At 41.5% G+C, this 24,082-nt stretch overlaps 1 protein-coding gene across 1 annotated transcript; it reads right to left on the reverse strand.

Annotated features, from left to right (window-relative positions):
* LOC124859825 (alpha-1A adrenergic receptor-like) lies at positions 1 to 24,082 on the reverse strand. The gene is made up of 2 exons (XM_047352673.1): positions 22,707 to 24,082; positions 1 to 1,109 (listed from the first exon to the last, which is right to left on the reverse strand). The coding sequence occupies exons 1-2, from the start codon at positions 23,668 to 23,670 to the stop codon at positions 544 to 546; spliced, it is 1,530 nt and encodes a 509-aa protein (XP_047208629.1). The 5' UTR covers positions 23,671 to 24,082; the 3' UTR covers positions 1 to 543.

Here is a 24,082-nt window from a genome sequence, read left to right on the forward strand (position 1 = left end):
TTGAAATTTTATTTATGTTTTATTTATTGTTCCATCACATCTCTACAAACACTCACAATATATCTGAAGATTGTGCGCACAGCAGAAAAATACAGATAATACTTTATTTTCACAAAAAAACATGAAAATATCAGACAACTGCAACAGAAAGGTCATCCTATGCCTTGTCACTGTTTGTTTTACAAGAGGCTGGATGTTTTTATAAATCAGGTTCTGTCTTTTTATAGGAAAAATGACCAGTCTAAGCAAAAACTTTTGAATGCTTGGAGTGACTAGTTTTTTTTTTCATGTTCCTCCGAAGTATAACTAAAAATACATGCAGGTCTCTTTTTGATCCATAGAGGGCAGCAAACAGGTTTCTTAGTCACTGTTCACTGAGAGAAACCATTCATCAATTACAAACACAGAAATGAAGAGTAAATGAACAGATCTGCACCTCACACTGAAGACATCCCACTGACTGATGACACATCACAAAACGTGTACAGTGAAACCAGTGAAGCCTGTACTCCCTAAAAGCAATGAATCAGAAGCTGAAAGGAGTCACAGCTTGTCATCAGGCATAATAATGTCCCTGTTGAGCCCTTGTTTGTCTTTAATGTTCCCAAAGGTGAAAGAAAACACACCTCTGGTAGTCCCCTCAGCTGTTTTCCCCTCTCTGCTGTCCCCTCTCAGCCCTCCCTGTTGGCAGTTTGAGGGGTTGCCAGGCAGGAGGCTGGGTGTGGAGGGGGCTGAAGTGGTGGCTCCCCAAATATACAATGTTTCCCCCTCTGGGCAAGGGGGAAGACCCTTACTCAGGTAGCTGGGGCTGGGGCTGGCAGAAGAGGGCAGGGTGTGCTGGCTCCCGTTCAGCCAGCTGGAGGTGTGATCTGCTGAACTTTTCCGTGAGTTTCCAGAGGAGCTGAAGGTGGAGGAGCGGTAGTTGTAGGCTCTCCAGCCAGGGCGTTTCTGGTGGTGCCAGTGGCACCTCAAAATCCGGATGAAGGCCAGCTTGAACTCGCGGCTGTAGCAGGGGTAGATAATGGGATTCAAGCAGCTGTTGAAGTAGCCGAGCCAGAAGATGACTTTGAAGAGGGTCTCAGGTGGCCGCAGGTGTACATTGAAAGACCCTGAGGACAGATGAAAGAAGACAGATAAGTGGAAAAATAGCCAGCTGTTATTTGTCATGAAAGCACAGAAGATCTTATTTCCTAAAGGCCATTTTATTCTTATGCAATAAGATGATATTTTTAATAAATAACGTCTCAGTGTTTAGGATATTCAACATACAAATGCTTCTGTTCACCAATATCACCTAGCAATAAATCTGATACAACAGGGTTTGGTGCTTATGTTGACAGCTCTGGCAGTGAAATCTGGTCAAACTGTGCTCACACAGTGCAGATCAACCACGTGAACAAGGTTGTTAAATTTTGTATTAATTTTACAGTAGGAAAGTATCGATGTAAAATGATCTCTAAGCTTATTGTTTCTTTTAAAAGCAGTAATAAACCAAATAATTATGTTGATAGGCTGAAAAATTGTGATGAATCCCAGGAATTCATTTAATTGAGTTTGTTAACTTTTTTGCAACCCAGTTCTTTTGCTGGCAGCCCAAGGTAAGGAGCTGGAGTCACGGAAAAAGAGATTTTAATTAAATCCTCATATTAACAGGTTTATTCTGATTTAATTAGAATAACATTGAAAAGCTGATTAAGTTCCCGCTCCTTTAACCGCCACCTTAAAGTGGTGGAGGGGTTTGAGTGCTCGAATGACCCTAGAGGTTATGTTGTCTGTGGCTTAAATGCCCCTGGTAGGGTCTCCCAAGGTAAACAGGCTCTGGGTGACGGGTTAGACAATGAGCGGTTCAAGACGCCTTCATGTAGACCACACAATCAAGGCATGTGACGACGCCCAGTACGACGGAGCCGGGGTCCCAGCCTGGAGCCAGGCCTGGGGTCGGGATTTGTCGGAGAGCGTCTGGTGGCTGGGTTGAGAGGCCATCCCCCAGTGGGCCCACCACCTGCAGGGGGGAACCATGAGGGACTGGTGCATCTCTGCATCTATTGTTGATGCTGCTCTCCGTAGCTGTGGCCGTAAAGTCTGCGGTGCCTGTCGCAGCGTGGTGGACACCGGCAGTAAGGGATGCTGTCAAGCTGAAGAAGGAGTCCTATCGGCTGTGGTTGGCTTGTGGGACTCCTTTCACATTTCTTGTGTTAAGCTACTCTTTCACAAGCTGCTCAGTGGTCTGCTGACATATTTTCAGACGAAAGTAAATTTTATGTTTAATTGAGAATTGTAGGTCCCAGAGTCTGGAGGAAGCACAGAATCCATGTTGGTTGATGTCCAGTTTGTCGTTTCTGCAGTCAATCATGATTCCCGGGGCTTTGTCATCTGCTAGTGCTGGTCCACTTTGCTTTAACAAGTCAGAGCAAATTTCTAACAGGACATTTTAGAGCACTTTTGCTTCATTCTGCTGACTAGCTTTATGGAGATGTTGATTTCATTTCCTAGCAGGATTTGGCACCTGCCCACACTGCCAAAAGTACCAAAACCTGCTCTAATTACCATGGGGTTACTGTGGGCTTCCTTAAGATCTCAGCAGTGCCACAGGATGATTGCCTTCATGCCACGCCACACTGATGCTGTAATTCATGCAAAAGCAGCCTTGACCAAGTATTTAGTGCATGTAAATCTTACTGTGCAGCTGATTTACATGCACTTCTGTAAATTTTTTTTGTCATTCACATGTATTTTTAAATTGTTTTTTTTCTCATGAGCTATAAGCCAAAATCATTCAAATGAACAGAAATTAAGACTTAACATATATCACTGTATTGAATATATGTACTATGTAAAAGATTTGTATGTGCAAATAGAGAGTATTTATCCATCTCTAAGTGAAAAAGAAAAAATGTTCAAAAGATTAGTTGGGAATAAATAAATAAATACATCTGACAGCAGACTAACAGAAACTACCGATAAGATGTAACTTAGTGGTTAGGATAAGTTGTTAACTTGACTGCTTGTAACTCTTAGTTTCAGGTTTAAAGGAATTTAGGATTGCATGTTATATTTACCCAGCAGGTGGCAGCATTGCTTAAAACGTTTTGCACAGCATGAATCAAACCTCAGAGCGCAGGTCAACAGTCCCATCAAAAGAAAGATTTTGTATTTAGAAAGCCCTTCATAAACAGATAATGTTCTTATCTAAAGAAAAGCTTGTAACGATATCAAAATCAGACAATGATCAGGGCAACCCTGGATTCCTGTTTAATTCTTTGGGAGAGTTTATTCCTTTGAGACATGATCACTAAATGAAATGGAGGTTTTTTTTAGTGGGAGATTATGAAGCTTAAAGTGCAGTAACACACTTCAGCCTTCCACCTACAGACTCACACGGGTTAATGTAGTGTGTAATGCTCGGGAAGACAATTGTGAAGGAGAACACACATCAAGCAAAATGTATTGAAGCAGGTTCACAGTATATGTATAAGATTTTATGACTTTTACGCTTGCATCAATCTACAGTTGATGATGCTTCTTGCCCAGCTGTGGCTGAGCTTTCAAAGAGAAGAATATTCGATAGATGAGAAGAGGAAGTCTGCAGATGTAAAAAGCCCATTAATACACGCAGCAAAAGCAGGATTAGTGTGAAACAAAGAGACATTATGTGTTCGCATGGCAGCAAATGTGAAGAGTTCTTAAATTAAAGCGACCCACGTTCTTACATTATTATCATGCTCCCGGAGAGGCTGAGGATGCATCGTAATCTCAGGATTTCAAGTGTGAAATTAGTTCTTGTAATGTATGACAGACGGGTGCAGGCACCTCGGTTTTACTTGTTCAAGAATGTCAGATAGACAGCTTGAGTGACTCCTTACAGTACTACCTGTTGTACCTTACACTGACAAATGGTAAATGATGACGGTGAAAAGTCTGCACACACTTGGTTACTGTTGTTCTGGATGATAATACCACAAAATAAATAACACCTCTAACTTCTGTATGTGTGTCTAAGGCTCAGATTAAACCTGAGAGAGTCATCTTGGCCTCCTGAGCTGCCTGAGTCTGGATCTTTTCAAAGCAGCTGGAATCATATGATTTTTCTCTTTTCTGGAAACCCACTTAAATGTAACTGTGTGAGTGATGAGGACGGCTGGGATGCAGGGTATGCCACTGCAGAAACAGCCTGTCTTTATCCATCTCAGGTTTGGCTGCAGATCCTGATAGACTCTGATGGTAATGACTGCTTTCATCCCAAGCCCTGAAGGCTCAAGTGCTCAGGGAAAATTTTTTTATTGGTTCTTCAGAACATTTCATGTCTGATTTATGAGTACCCTTTTGCCAGACTGGTGTGTTGATCACAACCATTTAGCCTCCCATTTACTCAACTGGCCAGGAAATTAACCCAAATTTGGCCTTAATGATGCTAATGAGTCGCACGATGAATCCAAATGACCCTAAAAACTAGTGAGCAAATGACTCTTAATCAGTGAAACATAAAACTTCCAGCATTCAGTCAATGGAGCCTGTAGCAGTTTGCTAGAATTTCTGTGTTACTTTATAAAAACAGAAATGAAAAAAGGTATAATATTCTACGGTGATGAGGCTAGTAGCGATGTTGCCCTGCAGCAAGAAGGTCTTGGGTTCGAATCCTGGCCTGAGGTTGTTCTGCAGTTTGCATGTCATCTCTGTGCATGCATGGGTTCTCTCTGGGTACTCCTGCTTCCTCCCACAGTCCAAAAACACAAATATAAGGTTTATTAATCTCTAAGATGCCCTTACTTGTGAATATGTGTGTGCATGGTTGTTTGTCCTGTTAGTCGCTGTGATGAACTGGCGACCTGTCTTAGGTATTCTCCGCTGGAGATAGGCACCAGCAAGGGTAAAAGGGTACACATGATGGATGTAATAATTAATGTAAAACATTAATTATCACATGATGGATATAATAATTAATGTTTTACATTATTTTAGCAGTGATCGAAAAAATAATTTATTTTTTGTTTAAGTAAAAACTCATAATTAATGTTAAATATTCTGTGTAATATGTTTGTGTAAAAACAGTGATATTGTGGTAGATTTGCCCTATATAAATTTCATACTGGTTCATGTATGGATTATAAGAAAAACGTCTTACACTGAGGTGATTGAGAGCTTTAAGACTGAGACTTATTGTAAAATCCCTTTTCTTAATTTATTCAAAACAGAAATGTATACAATTCAGACCAAGCAGTCAGTCATAACTATTTCTGTTATGACACATAAATCAGACATTTGTTACATTGCATATCTGTGCCTGATCAAATTCGTTAGCCATAATTTAGAAGGCACAAGAAGAAGGCTTGTTTACAAACGTCATGGTTTGTGATGCATTTTCAAACTAAACACCAGCACTGCATCAACAAGGCAATGAGATCAATAAGGATTTGTTCTGCCAGACAGGATTGCATGAAGGTGCAGATTTCTGGGGAGGGATAAAAGATTTCTGCAGCACAGCTGGATCTGTCTTCCTAAATCTGGCCTTCGAGCCAAAACTGTAATCAAGAAATCAGTATGGTGGCTTACAACATGATGGTCATACAAAAAACACCTAGAAACAATCATTGGAACATTCAAGGGAATATCTGTAGTCACAGCAGTAGTTTATTAAAAAGGCCCTGATTGCATTTTGGTACGATTCCGACACTATGAAAAACTTCTTCATTTGACATTGTGATATTTAGATTAGCTTAACTTTTATCTTAATCAATGGCGTAGAAGATCAGCACAAAACTAGCATTAATACTGCTAAAGAGGTAGATTGCAGCATGATGCCGAGAGGTTGTTTTTTCCACAACAGACACTGGATGGCCAGTCGGCATTAAGAGGGGATATTTGTGAAAAAACACAGAAAAGTCCTTTGGCTAAACCTCTGTAGCTGCTTAATGGTGTTAGGGGGCACTGAAGTTGCCTCTTAATGGGTCAGAGGTGGGGTACATCCTGGACAGTTCATCGCAGTACTTACATAGAGACATAAAAGGTGCACAGCCATGCAAACACAGTTACTCCTAAGGACAATTTACAGTTATCAGTTAACTTAACATGAAGATTTTTGGACTGTGAGATAAACCGTTCCAGTAGAAAACCATGCATGCATGAGGAGGACATAGAAAAAAGCAAAATACAGAAGATTGTAGGGACAAGAGAAAGACCTGATACACACACCACAAATATACAGAGCAGTGTGTTTAAGAAAACACCATGAAAATACTGGAAAGGCTAAACCGAAGTTCAGATCAGAATATTACTGCAACTCCAGAAAGAGCAAAAGATCCATCAGCAATCAGGCACTGGGTGTTTCATCTGAGATACTAATCAGTCTTTTAAAAGAATATTTGTGCCAAATGTGTTGATTATTAAGAATACCTCTGTTTTTAATTTGGATGGCTAAGCCCCACATAAAAGCTTTCAAATGTTATTCTTCTTGAACGCATTAAAACTAAAAACAGCTCCTTTTTCAATCTGTAAATGCATCAGCTATCAGCATGTCCTTTTCACGCACTTTGTTTTGAGTTTAGATACATATGCTTTGGTTAAGTGGAGATGACCTGGTAATTCCTTCATTTGCTGTTGGATTACAAACAGCTAAATATATATAAAAATTATTGGTCCACGTTTGTAGCAATAAATTGCTCAATTAAAATACACACAAAAGTGTGTATTTTATACATAGAAAAACCACCACAAATGGCAAACTACGTAGGTGACACCAGATAAGTGCAACTCCATATTTTACAGTGTTGTGTGAGATAAGTGATGATAACAAAGTGGAACAAAGAAGTTCATACATTTAATAAAAAAAGTAATACTAAAATTGTTTTCACAAGCATGTTCTTACATTTCATAATGGATGTTGGATTCAATAAATTCCATAGGAATGATGAAGGGAAGGACAGATGCAGGGATGGATAGATGGATGGATGAATGGATGGCAGGATGGACCATTTACACCATTGAAAAGGAAATAAAATCTGTACATGCAAGGATTTTTCTATGCTTAATATCAGATTCTCTACTTCTGCACTTCTTGCGATTTTTTTCCCAGACAGCTTATCAACCTTCGTGATCAGAGTGTGTTTAACTGCTATTTAAAACCATCCATCCATCCATCTTCTATATACGCTTCTTCTTTACAGGGTCACAGGTGCCTATCTCCAGTGGTCTACAGGCGAGAGGCGGGGTACACCCCGGACAGGTTGTCAGTCCATCGCCTGGCAACATGGAGACACACAGGAATAACTACCATGCACAGGGCAATATAGAAAGACCAATTAACATAACAGTCCAGTTTTAGGAATGTGGAAGGGAGCTGGAGTACCCAGAGAGAAACCACACATACGCAGGACTCTTCTTGCTGCAAGGCAACAGTGCCAATAGCTGCGTCACTGTGCAGACCGCTATATTTTTCTTTACCACATATGTAAACACTTAGCCCTTTTATCTTTTGTTTACAGCTGCACAAAATATATAGGTAATTATAGATTTTATTATAGAGCAAAATATTGTGACTCTCTCACAATGAAATCTGAGAATCTGGGGCGTCAGATGAAGGTAAAACAATGCACTCTGAATCCTCACTTCATTTAAAGGTCTTTCAGATGGGCCAAGACAAACACGGACATGTGGTTCTGCCTTCCTTCTGGGAGGAGCTAATAAACATCCCGAGGCCTCTGCAAAGAATAAAAAGGTGGACCAAGGCCGTCACATTTGTGCATCTCCTTTACACAAGCACAGAGATAAAGGCTAGGAAACACTGGATCACGGCTGAGTGGCCCGTAGCCACATTGGGAACATATTTATTTGTTTAAGTTCTATGTGAACCCGCTCCATTTTTGTCCTTTCTGGAATATTTATGTTCAGGGCCTATAGTATAGGAGGATGTGTGGGGCTTGTGCTGCGAGACAATGGTATAAATACACAGCAGATAATAGCGGGAGGCTTGATGTGGGTGGTGGTCTCGGGTTCTTCTGTTAAGAGGACTGCTCGCACCTCCTTCCTGAGGACAGGCACGCACACATCTCACTCCGAAACACAGGAACATCTTAACAAAACTACGCATCCTGTTATTCTCGCTAATTGAAAGGAGCGATGCCTATTCTGTGCCATGTGGAGCACACACACACACGCACACACATGCACACACACACACAGAAACTTCTCCCTCCGAAACTCAGGCATCCTGTTTCATAACACCTATAAACATGATTAATGTGGCTCCGATTGAAAGCACTATGGAGCTTTTGGTCAAACTGCAGTGTTGAGATAATTTTAGGAAATCACGCTGATAACCCAGAGACCCCTTCCTCCTGCCCCATGGACCCTCCTGCTCTGCTCTGGCACCTTTCCCCTGCATCGCTTTGACATGTTGCACTCTCATTATTTTCCCTCTTCTAAAAAAATATCTCATCAGTTACCCCTGATGCACAGCTGACCATCGGTTCAATGAAACAATGAAAAACACACCCATAAAACATTTTGTTTTTACATTTACATAGACAGAAACATGAGTGCTGGTTTTTGATACATTTACCATCTATTACTGCCTGCTCGGGGGGTGTTAAAGAGCTGCATGAAAATATGTGCTATGAAATAACACTTGCCGTCCACTGATGATTCCGCTTTGTCCGAGCTGCGAGGGTGTGAAAGGAAAAAAACATTGATATGCATGACAAATGTATCCACTGATTGGTCTCTGTTCTGCAAATTAATTATAACCTGTAAAACTCTTTATGAATGCTGTTAAATCAATGAAGATAGAGTTTACCAGGGTGTATTATTGGAAGCAGAGAAGCAGTAAAATGGTCATAAACCTCTAGAGCTGTCTGTAAACTTTGCTGCCAAAATGACCTGTTAATAAAAGTTGAATGAAGCCAGGAATTGATTCTTACTCTTCTTTTTTGTCATTAGGACATATTTACTGGATTTGGGTCACAATAAAGATGAGATGCACACATCCTTCACCTTAAGCGGCTGTCTTAATATATGACAGAATTTAAATGACTATTCAGTTATCATGACGGTGAAATGTTGCAGTAGAAATCAATGCTGAAAAATATGTCAACGTTAAATGGAAATACAGAGCCTTGCACGAGATTAATTACTCTTGCACTTTTTCCAAGTTTTGTCTTGTTACAGCTACAAACCTGCATTTTGTTGTTTAATAAGAAACAGACAATCATAAAATAGTGCATAATTGCTGTCCAAATGCTTTACAAATAAAAATCTGAACATTGTAGTGTTCTTTAGCTCATCTGAGCCAATAATTTCAAGAACCAACTTCTACTGCAGCAACAGCTACAGGTTTTTGGGGTATGTCTCTACAAGCTCTGAACATCTTGAGATACAAAGTTTCTTTGCAAAATAGCTCAGGCTTAGTTAGTGTGGATGGAGAGCAGCAACTGGATTTAGGTCTGGAATTGACTGGGTCATTCCAGCTCGTGTTTTCATTTAAGCAATCCCACTGTAGCTCTGGCTGTATGTAGGGTTCTTATCCCTTTTGGAGGAGTAACTCCTCCCCAGTCACAAGTCTTTTCAGCCTGAAGCAGGTTTGGTTCAAGTATTGTCCTGTGTTTACGAAGATGTATATGAAGGTTGGCAGGGAGACAGAGACGGACTGAGGTTGGACTGATTATGGACCCAATTTCATAAGGATCTATGAACCTGGGCATGGATTTCAGAGGTATGTCTCTGGAGGACAACCAAACCTTCTAACCGGGTTGATACTGGGGAGCAGGAGATTGTTTCTGTTGGCAAACTTCTTATTTTGCTGAGCGGTGCGATGGAGTGCTTGGGTAGCAGACCTCCAGACCTGTTTACAGCAACGGATATCATGGTTGACAGAGGTTACGGCAATCTCTTTTTCGTCGGCTGGAAACAGAGGGGGCTGGTAACCGAAAGAGATCTCAAATGGGGAGAACCCTGTGGCAGATGAAACGTGTGCATTGTGGGCGTATTCCACCCAAGGTAGGTATTTATTCCAGTCTACAGGATTAGTGGACGTAAGGCATCTAAGGGTTGATTTTAGTTCTTGATTCATGGGCTCGGTCTGACCATTGGATTGTGGGTGATAACCTGATATGAGTGATACCTTGGCTTCCAGTGCTGCAAGGAACTGTTTCCACACTTGCGAGATGAATTGGGGTCTGTGATCGGAGAGGATTTCCTGAGGGATTCCATGTAACCGGGAGACATACTTCACCAGAAGCTGGGCCGTTTGGAAAGCAGAGGGAAGTTTCCTGAGAGAGATAAGGTGACAGGAATTGGAGAATCGATCTATTAGGGTTAATATGGTGGTCATACCGTATGAACAAGGGAGTCTGGTGACAAAATCCAAGGCAATGTGGGACCAGTGTCTTTTGGGTATACCGAGGTGTTGGAGATAGCCTGCTGGGGGTTGATTAGATGACTTGTTTCTTGCACAAACTGAACAGGCTTTGACATACTCCTCTTTATGAACTGATGGCCACCAAAACCTCCTAGAAATGACAGCTATGGTTCTACTGGTTCCAGGATGTGCTGAGAACTTGGAGGTATGAAACCAATGGATGAGTTTGTAGCGGATTGCCAATGGCACATAGGTACGGTTGGGCGGACCGGTTCTGGCGATCTGGTTCGGAGCGTTGAGCCTGGGTTACCATGCCCTCGATCTCCCAGGTGAGGGAGCCTGCAATGCATCTTGGTGGCAGTATGGTGGTAGGGTTATTACCTGAGTCGTCGGGGGAATATTGGTGAGACAGGGCATCCGGTTTCACATTTTTATCACCTGGTCTGTAAGAAATGGACAGATTAAATCAGGAAAAGAACATGGACCAACGAGCTTGACGGGAGTTCAACCGTTTTGCTGATTGAAGATAGGCTAGGTTCTTGTGGTCCGTCCATAATAGCACAGGATGTTCTGCACCCTACAGCCAGTGGTGCCACTCCTCTAAAGCCAGTTTAATAGCAAGCAGCTCGCAGTCTCCCACATCATATTTTCGCTCAGCATTGGATAGTCTGCTGGAGAAAAAGGCACATGGGTGAAATTTACCATCCAATTCTGAGCATTGAGATAACGCAGCCCCTGCTCCTGTGTCTGAAGCATCCACCTCTAAAGTGAACTGCTTAGAGGGATCTGGGTGAGCGAGGATGGGTGCTTGGGAGAACCTCTCCTTTAACTGTGAGAAGGCTGTGTCGGCTTCGGGTGTCCATTTAAATTGTTGTTTCGTCGAAGTCAGTGCTGTTAGTGGAGCTGCGATCAGACTGAAGTTTCTTATGAATCGTCTATAGAAGTTTGCGAATCCCAGGAAACGTTGAAGCTGTTTTCGTGAGTCCGGAGTGGGCCAATTGAGTACTGCTTTAATTTTCCCCCGGTCAGAGCGAACCTGCCCACCCTCTAGGATGAAGCCCAGAAAGGTGACTGACGGCTTGTGGATCTCGCACTTTTCAGCTTTTACAAAAAGCCTGTTCTCGAGGAGGCGTTGAAGAACCTGGCGGACATGACGATGTTCTGTTATATTTCTGGAATAGATGAGGATGTCATCTAGGTAAATGAAAACAAAGCTATTCAGAAAATCTCTTAACACGTCATTTACTAAAACCTGGAATACTGCAGGAGCATTACTGAGTCCAAATGGCATTACTAACTATTCAAAATGACCAAAGGCGGTCTTAAAAGCGGTCTTCCATTCATCACCTTGCCGGATCCGGACAAGGTGGTAGGCGTTGCGAAGATCAAGTTTGGTGAATATGGTGGCATCCTGGACTGGTTCGAATGCTGATGATAGCAGGAGAAGTGGATACTTATTTTTTACAGTGATTTCATTTAGTCCTCTGTAGTCAATACAGGGTTGAAGAGAGCCATCCTTTTTGCTTACAAAGAAAAACCCAGCTCCCAATGGGGAGGACGACTGGCGGATTATACCTGCAGCTAATGACCCAGGGTGTGAAATGTTAAAAAGACAACTGGATGGAAGTGGTGCACCAGGAAGGAGATCTATAGCGCAGTCATATGGGCGATGAAGCGAAAGAGATGAGGCCTTTCATTTACTAAAAACTTGTTTTAAATCCAAATACTCTTCTGGAACTTGCGACAAATCTGACGGCTGTTACCTCAGAAGCCAAAACGGGGGACAAGGGCGAAGCTGCGGACTGAAGACAAAAAGATAAGCAGTTAGTGGACCAGGACTCAATGCGACCCTCCTTCCAGTTCAAATGGGGGTTGTGATGATGTAGCCAGGGAAATCCTAAGAACAGAGAGCTCTAAGAAATGGTGGAAATAAAAAATTTTATTTTTTCATGGTGTTTACCTGAGATGATGAGTTCGAGAGGTTTGGTGCGGTGAGTGACTCGGTGGAGTACCTTTCCGTCCAAGTCGAGGACCTGATGGGGTAGATTTAGTGGTTCGATTTCGATTCTTGCTTGTTGAACTAAGGTTGATCGATGAGATTTTGTTCACACCCAGAATCAATGAGGACAGACAGACTTAACTGATGCTGGTTGAAAAGGAGAGTTGCAGGCAAGCTTAATCTAGGGGTTTTTAGGATAGTTTTCCGGTCCGTCAGCTCCCCCTTTAAAGGTGACGGACCTTCTCTTTTGGTCGGATTAGGCAGGCTGCGACAAAGTGATCTGGAGACCCACAATAAAGGCATTGGTTAGATTGTCTGCGTCGTTGTTTTTCTTCTGGGGTTAACCGCGTCCGTCCCAGTTGCATAGGCTCTGGTTCAGGCTGAATAGGGTTATTTTGTGGACGAGGTTGTTTGGGTGGCACAGTAGGTTGGGGTCTCACAGCCGTCCGCTCTAGTCGTGAGTGCCTTCTTTCTTTGATCCGATTATCCATTCGAGTAGCTAGAGCAATATATTCATTTAAGGTCTTGGGTTCCTCTGGAACAGCAAGTTAATCCTTTCAGTGCACACGAATTCCAGCTGGAAGCTGCTGCTAGTGTGCAAAGCTCTATGGAGAACTCTGATACTGGTCTGTTTCTTTGCTTAAGAGCCATCAAGCGACGAGCCACACTTGTCTGATCTAAATCAAAAGAAAAAGTCTGTTTAAACTCCTGGATAAATTCAGCAGAGTAACAACAAAAACTATTGTAATCTGTGAATCTAGCTTCTGCCCAACGGAGTGTTTTTGCTTTGATGAGTCCTATAATAAATGCTATTTTAACATCGTCACGGAGGAATGACCGTGGGGAAGGATTAAAGACAAAGGAGCACTGTAACAAAAATCCTCCACAACTTATGTTCTCACCGGAGAATTTCTCTGGGTTGCGGGAAGTGACGTCACGTGTGTACGGAAGTTGCTGAGAGACTGGGGATGGACCGGGGGCTCGTTGGCTCCCTCTGGTGCCTGGGATGTCCGGATATTTAGGGCGTGTTGTAGTAATAAAGCCATCTGATCCAGTTGTTGACTTGAATGCCGTTGCTGTTCCAGGAGGTTGTGAAGTGTTGATCCGTGTGATTGGATCTGGCGGCTATGTTTGGCTAGAGTCCTCCTAAGTGCCTCTGCTGGGTCAGATTGGCCTGAGTGTTCTGTCATAGTTTTCTTAATGGTTTTGACCCACATGCAGAGAGACATTCAGGAGGCAGGAGAAAAGTTTAAAAAGGTTTATTTTTTACAATGGATGAATAGTGGAACTGGAACCGGGACTGTTCAGGAGAGATGAAGGGAGTACGTTACTCAGATGAACGTATGAAGACAGTAGCAGAATGATTTTAATTAGCTTACTGGAGCTGGAGTTGAGCATGGTCGAGGGAGAATGATGTTGAGCCTGGGAGAATGGTAATGCAGCTACTGAGTCTACGAGTCAGTCCAAGGAGATGGTGAACTCTCAGGGGGGAAGTTCAGGTGAGGTCTTGACAGTTTGATTTTTATGTGTGTCACCTGGTGTGATTTCCGGAAGCTGCATGTGAAGGTAATTGTAGGAGGGTGAGCAGGGTTTGCTTACTGAGGCCAGGTATGTTTCCTGAAGGATTTGAAGCTCTGACTATGGCATGACCCTAAGCTGAGACTTAGAGCCAAGGCTGAAGGTTGCAGGAGCTTTGAGGCTTGCACTTGGAAGTCACCTAGGAAGGAGCACACGAAGAGGTAAACAACCATGAACTTTGGCATGAACACAGAACTTAGAGTTTGGCCAGATGACGTTACCACAAAGGCAAACACTCAGGCACTGGAGTGCTGACAGCTCCACCTTCTTATACTCCTCCGGATGAGTGAAGATGAAGAACACCTGCTACCCTCAGCACCAGGGGATCTTGGCAGCATCTAGTGGTGAGTAAGTGTTAGCAGCAGGCAAAACAATACATGAAAACTCCCAGACTCCGACACCCTCCGCCACAAAGATTTGTAGAGTGGATCTCTGCAGCTCTGTAGCTCTTCCAGAGTGATCATTGGATTCTCAGCTCCTTCTCTCTGATTAATGTGTTCCTTGTTGAGCAGTGTTGGTGGATGACCATGTGTCGTTAATTTATGCATAATTTTATCATGTCAAATGTGGTCCTTGGTCTTCGTTATGCTGTTTAGAATGTAGGAGACCTTAAAAGGCCAACAATTACACTCAAATGCTTTTCAATGCTTTTTGGAAAAAGGGGCTGGTTACACTATCACACCACCAACAAAATCCCAACAAATTACACTGAAGTACATAATTAACATGGCAAAATGTAATAAAAGTTTAAGTTGTATGAATACTTAACAAGGTGCTGCAACGTCTCTGTTTGTTGCCAAAATCTTAGTGAATACTTGAGGAACACTTTTTAGACTGATTTTATTTTTTAACCTGAAGGATATTGTGATGAAACACAGAAATGAATACAAATGATGGTCACAATGTCCTTGAAATTTGTATTTCAGACACAATATGCACAGAATAGGTACTTTTTTTTTCCAAAGAAAGTTGTGTGAAATATGTTTTATGAAAGGTCACCTTTGTCCTCATTTACCTCTATGTAGAACTGAAATACTAGTTAAGACAGACTCTAATCACAATAATTTTGATGTGAGATGCATCATATGTGAAGCAGCAATCTTCATCAATATTAAAATGTATGAAATCATGAGGAGCAAAATGTTTTCAGCTTGTCTTTGTAGCACAAACATGCTTAAAATTTCACATTTTTGTTATTGAATTAAATTTTTATAGAAGATCTCAAGACTTCACATTTGCTGACGTGAAAAACCAACCTCCATGTTGTGAACCACTGGTAAATTAATATTAATCAGATATCATGCTTTTATGGACTGCATGCAATGAATATAACCGACCAGCTGGATGAACCTGCCTTTCCTGTGCCTCATATAGATTTTAGTAGCTGAGATATAAATCACAGAGAGAGGTGGGGGTGTTGGGATGATGAAGAAAAGGCAGGAAAAGGTTGATTCATCACAACTGACATCAGTGTGGGATCCAACAATGATATTGCAGTTGTTTTGCTTATATGCAGCCCTTAATATAACTTGGCATGGGTCTGCATGAGTATGTCTGATAACCTCTGTCAAAAATACTATAGTATCACAGCATTTACAGACAAAATAAAACCAAAAATGTATAACATAATCTAACTGCTCATATTTAAAAAAATGAAAAGCAACAATTATACCTATTTCTGTAAAACAAACCTCAAACTGAGTGACGGGTGGCTCTTCTTTTATTGAAACAACATGACTGTCTATGTTTCTGGCAGCTGCAAAAAGTTCTGAAAAGACAAATTTGTTGTACTGGTAGGTGGAAGTATAGGAATCTTCTTATAGCCAGCTGACTGGCAGTACACAGCAACAGGCGGGAAAAGGGCATTGGTGTGTTACTCCACACTTCACACAGCTGGAGAAAAGTCCAGCAACACTTTCTCTGGCAGCTTATTAAAAGGACAGAAAAGCACAGAAAATGGATGAGTGAAAAAATGTAATTTATATATTGTACCAGACAGCCACAGAGGTCATTCAGGGATTTGAAGTGAACAGTTTCCTTTGACTGAATGGAGCAGAGCACCCCTCCCTCACCTGTTTCTCTGACATGTGGCTTTGTTTACAGGACAGTTGGCTGTCCAGAAAGCCACGACAGGGAAAATAAAGGAGCGTCGCCTATTACAACGCATCTCTTAAAGGAAAAGTTTAACATCCTAAGAGCCTCAAAATGGTTAATGTATTCAGCAGCAGACCACATGCCAGCAACCAGAGTCCATGGCTGGCTAATTAACCAGATAATATCAGTTGTTAGACTCAGTGTTACTCTAAAAAGTATTGCTGTGAGAAGTGGTAATATTATACATAATAAGCAGATTTCTTACAAACATCTACCTAATTTAGCTGGTATTTATTATTATTTAGCTTGTATTTTACCACTTTGTACATCTGGTAAAACAATCTTTTAAGTTGAGCCAACTGATAGCTCCCACTGAGCAAATTCATTTCACCATTTCTGACTGGAGTAGAATTTATTTCCTCCTGGAAAAATTTGTCTGTTGAATATAGAAATGGAATTAAATGTCAAAGAAAGAGCTACAGCTGTGCACCGCGAGACATACATTAATACACAAACTGTGGACTAATCCTGAGCTGATCTTAGCAAAAACATGGGTTTAAAACAAATATATCTGTGATTAACAAAATCAGCTTGGTAATTCTTTCCTATTTACTAATTTTAACGAGAATTGAATAGAACTGTATTTAGAAATAATAATGAGATAATAAACAATAGAAAGTCAGATGCAAATCTGTGTTTGAATGCTCACAAGGCCACCTAATTCAGCTTCTGATAGCTTGATAAAAACCTATTTTTTGCTCCTCTGAGAAACACTTGTTGGCTGAATGTCAGGAGTGATATGGCCACATCCCAGAAAGTAAAAAAAAAAAATGAAAACAGCAAAGTCAGGAAAATAGGAAGTCTCTGGCAAAAATTGGCAGACAGAGCTGGTGTGTGAAAAAGATGCTCAAATGCTGGTTGGAAAATAAAATGCAAGCATAAAAGAGGATAAAGTTTCATGGCCAGCAGGAGGTGGATGAAGAAATGTGTTTTTTTCATCACTAGGTTTGAGGGCTGCTTCAGTATTTTTGCTTAGCTTAATAATATTATCCAAATGAAGAATAACTTTATAAAAAGGTCAGTATAATCCAGTTTGATTAAGTCACCAACGGTTTATACAAATTTGAAAAATGTGAAAGGCATTTGTATTCTGCCCCCTTTTACAATTGTACCCCTAAATATAACGTAGTGGGACCAACTGCCTTCAGAAATCACAAGTTAGAGTCCACTGTGTGTGATTTAATCTCAGTATAAATCCAGTTTCCACATCTGTGAAGGCCTCAGAGGGACATTGGAGGACATTAGTGAAGAAAGCTTCATGAACACCAAAGAACCAAAGAACCAACCTGTCGGTCAGGTTGGAGAGGTTTAAAACAGAGTTAGGTTATAAAACAATATACAAAGCTTTGAATATCTCACAGAGCACTGTCAATGCAGTTTCTAAAAATGGAAAAAAATGGCAACACCGCAAGCCTAAAAAGACCTGGTACTTCATCTAAACTGACAAACTGTAGAAGGAGAGCAATAATCAGAGAAGCAATTAAGAGGTCCATGGTAACCTTGCAGAGACCTACTGCTCAGGAATGTGATGACAGGACAATTATAAGGTGTGCGCTTCACAAATATGTCCTTTATCAAAGAAAGGATGGACAAAGCTTGCCTTTAAACCTTAATACACAGTGGTGGCAGCATGATGCTGAGGAGAGGATTTTTCAGCAGGGACAGGGAAGCTGGTCGGAGTTGATGAAGATAACCTGAGTAAAGTACAGGACGGTGCTGTAAGAAAAACCTTTTAGAGGCTGCAAAAGACCCAAGACTGGTTACCTTCCAGTAGGACAATGACCCTACACATACAGCCAGAGACACAATGGAAATGTTTAGATTAAAGCTTTTTCATGTTTTAGAATGGCCCCGTCAAAGTCCAGACCTGAATCCAACTGGGAAACTGTCCAAATACTTGAAAATTAATGTTCCATCCAAAACTATTATACAAAGAAGAATTAGGAAAATTTCAGTCTCAGTGCAAAGCTGGTAGAGACAAAGTCCATAAGACTTTCAGCTGTGATTGCATCATAAGGTGGTTCTCAGAATAATTGCCTCAGGGGAGATGAATAGGAATACATGCCACACCTTTCAGATTTTTATTTGCTAAACATTTTTAAGACCATATATTAATTTTATCTGCTTTAAACAACAAAATACAAGCAAGTTTGTTGTTGTAATATCAACAAAATGTGAGAAAGTTTGAAAAGTTTGAATACTTTGCCAGATGCATCATATAAACATTTGTATTCATGATGGGAAATACTGAAGATTGGTAACAAAGTAGATATAACTCTAAAAATATTTGTTAAGAAATTAAAACCCTTTCATTTTACAGGTATAAATAGAGTGACTTAAACCAAAAGAACAGAAAAATTGATTTAATCACTCTCAAAAAAATAGAAAATGATCACATTTTAACATGAAGTTTAAGATGAATTTTCTAAATTTCAGCTGCACCCTGTAGAGTTTGGATGGTTGAACTGGATAAAAAATAATAATCCCTGTCCATATTTTAAGAGAGGAGCTTAGGAAAGCTTTTATTGTTTGTTGGTAACATATTTTGTGTATGAAACTGCATCAGCCCTGCAGAGCATTAGCTGGCAAAGTATTTACCTGTAGCCACTGCATGTGAACCTCATCTGTGAGGAGAAAAATGTTGGGGAATATATTTCCAAAGCATTTTTAAAGTAGTTACCTTTAAGTGGCTGAAGTTTTAAACAAGCACATTTTGTTTTACTCCCATATAATTCCCATTTGGGATTGTAATTTAATTCACTTTTGGATATATTATCTTGTCCATACTATGACAAAGGAATGTGACATAACAACTTTAAACCCAAGTAAGTTCAGAGACTGTGATTGAAATGTTTGGGCTGCTTTTGATCAATGATTGATGCCTTGGAATTTCACTAACTTTCTAAGAAAACTTTGATCTATTTTTTTTTATTATCCTGACATCATTTGCTTCTAGTTTAAAGTGTACAAGGCAGCCCAAAATTTTAAAACTTAGAACCAATGAGTCAAACCCAGTTGCCTCCTTGCCATTTATGTACAAAAAAAACCATGGTATTTACAAAATCTGGCCCAGACAGGGGAGATCAGCAGCGAAAGGAGGAGGTGGGGGCTCACATAATTTGTGAAGCTGCACTCGGGGGTCAAGACCTCTCAGACCAAAGGTCACTGAAGTTCTGTCTGGAAGCATGCAGTTTCACTTTCATCTCTGCAGCCTAAAAATCTGCAGCGATGGACGGGAGGGAACCATGTCCAGCCTCATAGAAGAAATAACTCGAGAACTACATGAACAAACCTGCACACAAACATGCACTTAACCCACGCATGTAATGCGTGACAACATACACACACACACACACACACACACACACACACACACACACACAGCCAGTCAGAGCCCCCACCAACACACATCGCAGATCGGTGACAGCATGCAGTATTAGAAAGCTGGGTTAATTACATGTGTGAAAACGGAAATCCCACAATGTGGGAGCAACACTCAGGGATCAACAGGAGAAGAGTGCTGCCTGCGATCATATCAGACCTGGAGAATTTTAATTCAGACCAAACTCTCACCAGAGACCAGACGCGCACAAGAAAAGAGAAAAACAATGACCGCAACAAGCTCCGTTTGGGAAAAAAAATATTTAAAGGAAATGTGCACTTTCTAAATAAAGATTCAGCCTCCTGCTATGGCACAGAGCTTCTATAGAAGATGAATATTAAACACTTTCCCATCAGGAAAGACTTAAACTTGCTTGTCTACTTTAAATGCACTTAAAATAAAGGGGGCATAGTGCTTTGTCTCAGTGTATCAGTATGCTACTCATGGAAAAGACCGCAGCATTGGGAGAGGAGAGGGGCTTCTTGGCAGTTTGTCCCATAGTGTTGCATAAATAGGCTCTTCTGGCTGACTCCTCTCACGGAAATCAACACTTTAAGGCTCCTAAATCTTTACCCCCAGTTTCCCACTGAGAATACCTTCCAGCTATTATATTTGCATCTTTGAGGATATGCAGCTCGAAGCCTACGGCATACACGCACATTCATCTGACCACGGGTGACAGACACACACAGGCAGATCCCCACAGAAGCAGTAATACAGTGCCTTGAAAGTATTTAGCTTTATTTCCATTTCATCACATTACAATCACAAATTTCTATAAATTTCTTTGGATTTTTATGTGCAAAAGCAACACAAGGTAGTGCACAACTGTGGAAGGAAAGTGATACATGGTTTAGAGTTGTTTTTTACAATTTAGAAAATTGTGAATTTGTATTCAACCCTAAACCCCACAATACCCAAAAATAAAATGCACTTTCACCAGCTACCTGCAGAAGTCACCTAATTAGTAAGATAAGTCCATATGTGTATAATTTAATCTCAAAATAAATGCAGCTTATCTGTGAGGGCCTCAGATGTTGGCTTAGAGCATTTCAGTGAACAAACAGTATCATGAAGATGAGGGTACACAACAGAGAGGTCAATCTCAAGTCTTTAGCAGCCTCTGACAAGGTTTTGTTTTACAGGATTTTCCTGTTTTTGAGCTCCATCCATCTTCCAATTAACTGACAGCTTCCGCATCCCTGCCGAAGAAAAGAATACCAACAGCATAATGCTACAACCACCATGTTTCACCAAGGCGGTGGTCTGTTCAGAGCAATGTACACTGCTAATGTTCTTCCACATATAGAGGTTTGCAAATAGACCAGAAAGGTTTGGTCTCATCTGACCAGATCACCTTCTTCAACGTTTGCTGTGTCCCCTTCATGACTTGTGGAAAACTTTAAATGGGACCTCTTCTTTCAACTTTCTTGCACTTTTCTTTCCAGTATTACATAAAAGCCAGATGTGTGGAGTGCATGAAAAATCTCTGCAGTTCCTCCAGAGTTAACATGTGCCTCTTGGCTACTTCTGCAAATAATGTTCTGCTTGTATTTATTCTCTGTTTACAATAGACACAGATGGATTTAGGTAAGTATTATGTTAAGTGACTTGTTAACAGTTGGTTCTGCTGGATCCTATTTAGGGGTATTAGATTAAAAGGGGCTGAATACAAATGAATACCTTGCCATACATAACTTTAAGGCAAATAAATGAAAACCAAATATGTGTTTCTATCTATTTCACAGTTATGCACTACTGTGTGTTGGTTGCTAACATAAAATACAATGAAACTTGTGGTTGTGATGTGAAAAAATGTGAAAAGGTTTAAGGGGTATTTTATGCTGTTGCAACACACTGACTGTGTTCCCCCAAATGGTCAAAGACTCAGGCAAATATTCATCATAATGAAGGTTCAATGAGCCTTTCTGTTGGGCCTTAGTCACCATATAAAGCCTTGATGTTTTTCTGACCAGCTTGCCCCATTTTCATACGCATATACTGTTTAATTTCCTCTGCAGTTTCTGAAACAAGCCCGCCAGTGTCTGTCACATCATGGATTCTCAACAGGGAAACTGAGCACATCAGAGTGAGGCCACAAATGGATTAACTGGGAGGGAATACAGCAAAAAATAACAGTAATTGTTTGGATAAATTCAGAAAGAATTCCTCCTGAAAGGGTTTTATTACCCTCAATTATTACCCTAAGGTCCCTCAATTAGAGAAGTAAAATGTCAGAAAGTCATTGTATTAATAGATTGTGTCTAACAGTTTGCAAAAATATGAAGTCTCTCCAACGCCCCCTTCCCCATTAGAAATGGACTAATAAGGATTTTTCTCTTGCTTACACCAATTTCCAGTTTCCATTGAGGTCTGATATGGCAATTGAAATGTGTTCATACATAAAGACTATTAGACAAAAAACAGAAATAGATGTAATAGTTGGTAAACCCACAGAAGATAAAAAATAACAATATTATCTACATTTACCAGAGAACATTTGTTAAATGCCCCTCAAGCTTTATCTGATTTTTACAGTACTGAGAAAAAAATGTTGTTGGTTTATGTGTTTCTATGGACTGTGAAAGGATGCATTGAATGTGCAGGAAAAAAATCTTATTTTTGAGTATTTGACCTGTTGATCAAACAGCAGTGAGGTTAAGGGAAAATCTCTGCAATCTCTGGCCTTAAATTTGAATCTTACATATAACCAATAAAAAAAAAATATATTTTAATACAGAAATATTGGCTTACCTGAATGTATGTCCATGTACTGTTCAGAATCAACATTTAATAGTTGTGTGGGCTCTTCTAGCAATAATTACTGCCCCAGTTTAGTGTTTCATGTATGTAAAGACTTTTGCCTTCCACTTAACCTCCCAATAATATTCCTGGAAGCAGCATATTGTGAACAGCCAGCTTCCACTGATTGTCTGCTGGACAACTGTCAAATCAGAACTCTTATCAGTGGTTGTAAAGGGCATTAAATAAATGTCCTGTATTAATAATCATTTACTGTTCTTTAAAAAAAAGAAGAGGGGAGACAGACAATCAGACAATAGGTGCAACTGCTACCCGCCCTCACTTCTCCTATGAGCCCTCGTGTCTGGTTTTCGTAAGCTGCAAGCCACAACCAAATATCAGAAAAGTTTATAAGGGGTATTTTTGTAAATTAAAAATAAAATACCTGTCATCATAACAGAGTATAACAGGGAGCTTTGTCAGATGTGACCTGCTGTACCTACCTATAGGTAAGGCCAGGAAAAAAGGCAGCCAGCATAGGACGAACATTCCGACCACAACTCCCAAAGTTTTAGCTGCTTTCTTCTCCCGGGAAAATTTCAGGAGCTTCACAGTGAGGGAACTCCTGGCCTGGTTTGCACGTCCTTTGCCGGTGCCCGGTGCGCCGGGGTCGTCATGTACCTGAGAGCCCTTGTGGATCCTGAGGGTGAGCTCGCTGGTATTCATCCTCTCCCGCATCACGCCCGCCTTCAGGTTCTTGGTTGTCCTCTTGGCTACGATATAGACGCGGCAGTACATGGCCAGGATGACGGCAAGCGGGATGTAGAAGGAGCCGAGGGAGGAGAAGAGCGCGTAAAACGGCTCCTCTGTGATGAGGCATACCGTGTCGTCCGGCGCCGGCGGCTGTTTCCAGCCGAACAGAGGTCCAATGGAGATGACCACCGACAGCACCCACACCCCGAGCATGGCCAGCAGAGCACGCCTCTCCGTCACTATACCCGGGTACTGCAGCGGGTGGCTCACTCCGATGTAGCGGTCGATGGATATTACGCACAGGCTCATGATGGACGCCGTGCAGCACAGTACGTCCAGTGCGGCCCAGATATCGCAGAAGATCCGGCCGAACACCCAGTAGTCCAGGATCTCCTGGGTGGCGGAAACCGGCAGCACCGTAGTGCCCAGCAGCAGGTCGGCCATAGCCAGGTTAAGGATGAAGTAGTTGGTAGGGGTCCGCAGGTGCCTGTTGCATACCACGGACAGAATGACGAGGATGTTGCCCACGATGGCAAACAAGATGAAAGCCCCCAGCACCAAGCCGAGCAGGGCGGCGCGGGTGAGGTCCAGCTCGCCGGGCCCGGTGTGGTTTCTCCCGGAACTGTTGGTGGAGTTGACCTGCACAGACTCCCACTCGAAGTCCGAGGAACCATTTTTTAACAACTTTGTTACATCGTCAATTCTCAAACTCATTTTGACTCACGACGTGCTCCATAGCAGGCTTTCTATCACTAATGCTAAAGAGTCTAACTGCGCGCAAGTGCTCAAACAACCCTACGCCCGCATGGTTCTTATAAAAAGTGCCGGTCCATGTGTCCACATCAGTCCATTGCGCAGCCGAGCTGTCACAGTGCAGTCCCTCTCCCTCCACACACATGAGGGCTCAGAGGAGAAGTGAGGGTGGTAGCAGTTGTCTCCTGCCTCCCCTCTTCTCCCACACACAGCGCTGCCACAAACTGACCAAACATACCCAAAACGAGCCGACAGAGTGCGCATGACGCACAGCACAAAGATAATTGACTCTTCCAAATGTTACCATGCATTTTATTTAAACAAATGTGTATGTTGTCGTGCAGATTTTTGCATTTTTCTGCAGAATTTATTA

This window comes from Girardinichthys multiradiatus, chromosome 23, assembly GCF_021462225.1.
Source record: "Girardinichthys multiradiatus isolate DD_20200921_A chromosome 23, DD_fGirMul_XY1, whole genome shotgun sequence".
In the NCBI taxonomy this organism is placed as follows: Eukaryota; Metazoa; Chordata; class Actinopteri; order Cyprinodontiformes; family Goodeidae; genus Girardinichthys; species Girardinichthys multiradiatus.

What these genes read in the sequence shown, in the direction of transcription:
- LOC124859825 (XM_047352673.1), bottom strand. Translation starts at nt 23,670, where the DNA reads ATGAGTTTGAGAATTGACGATGTAACAAAGTTGTTAAAAAATGGTTCC. An exon ending in TTTCCTGGCCTTACCTATAG is followed by an intron (nt 1,110 to 22,706) that starts GTAGGTACAGCA and finishes ATCTGTCCTCAG; the next exon opens with GGTCTTTCAATGTACACCTG.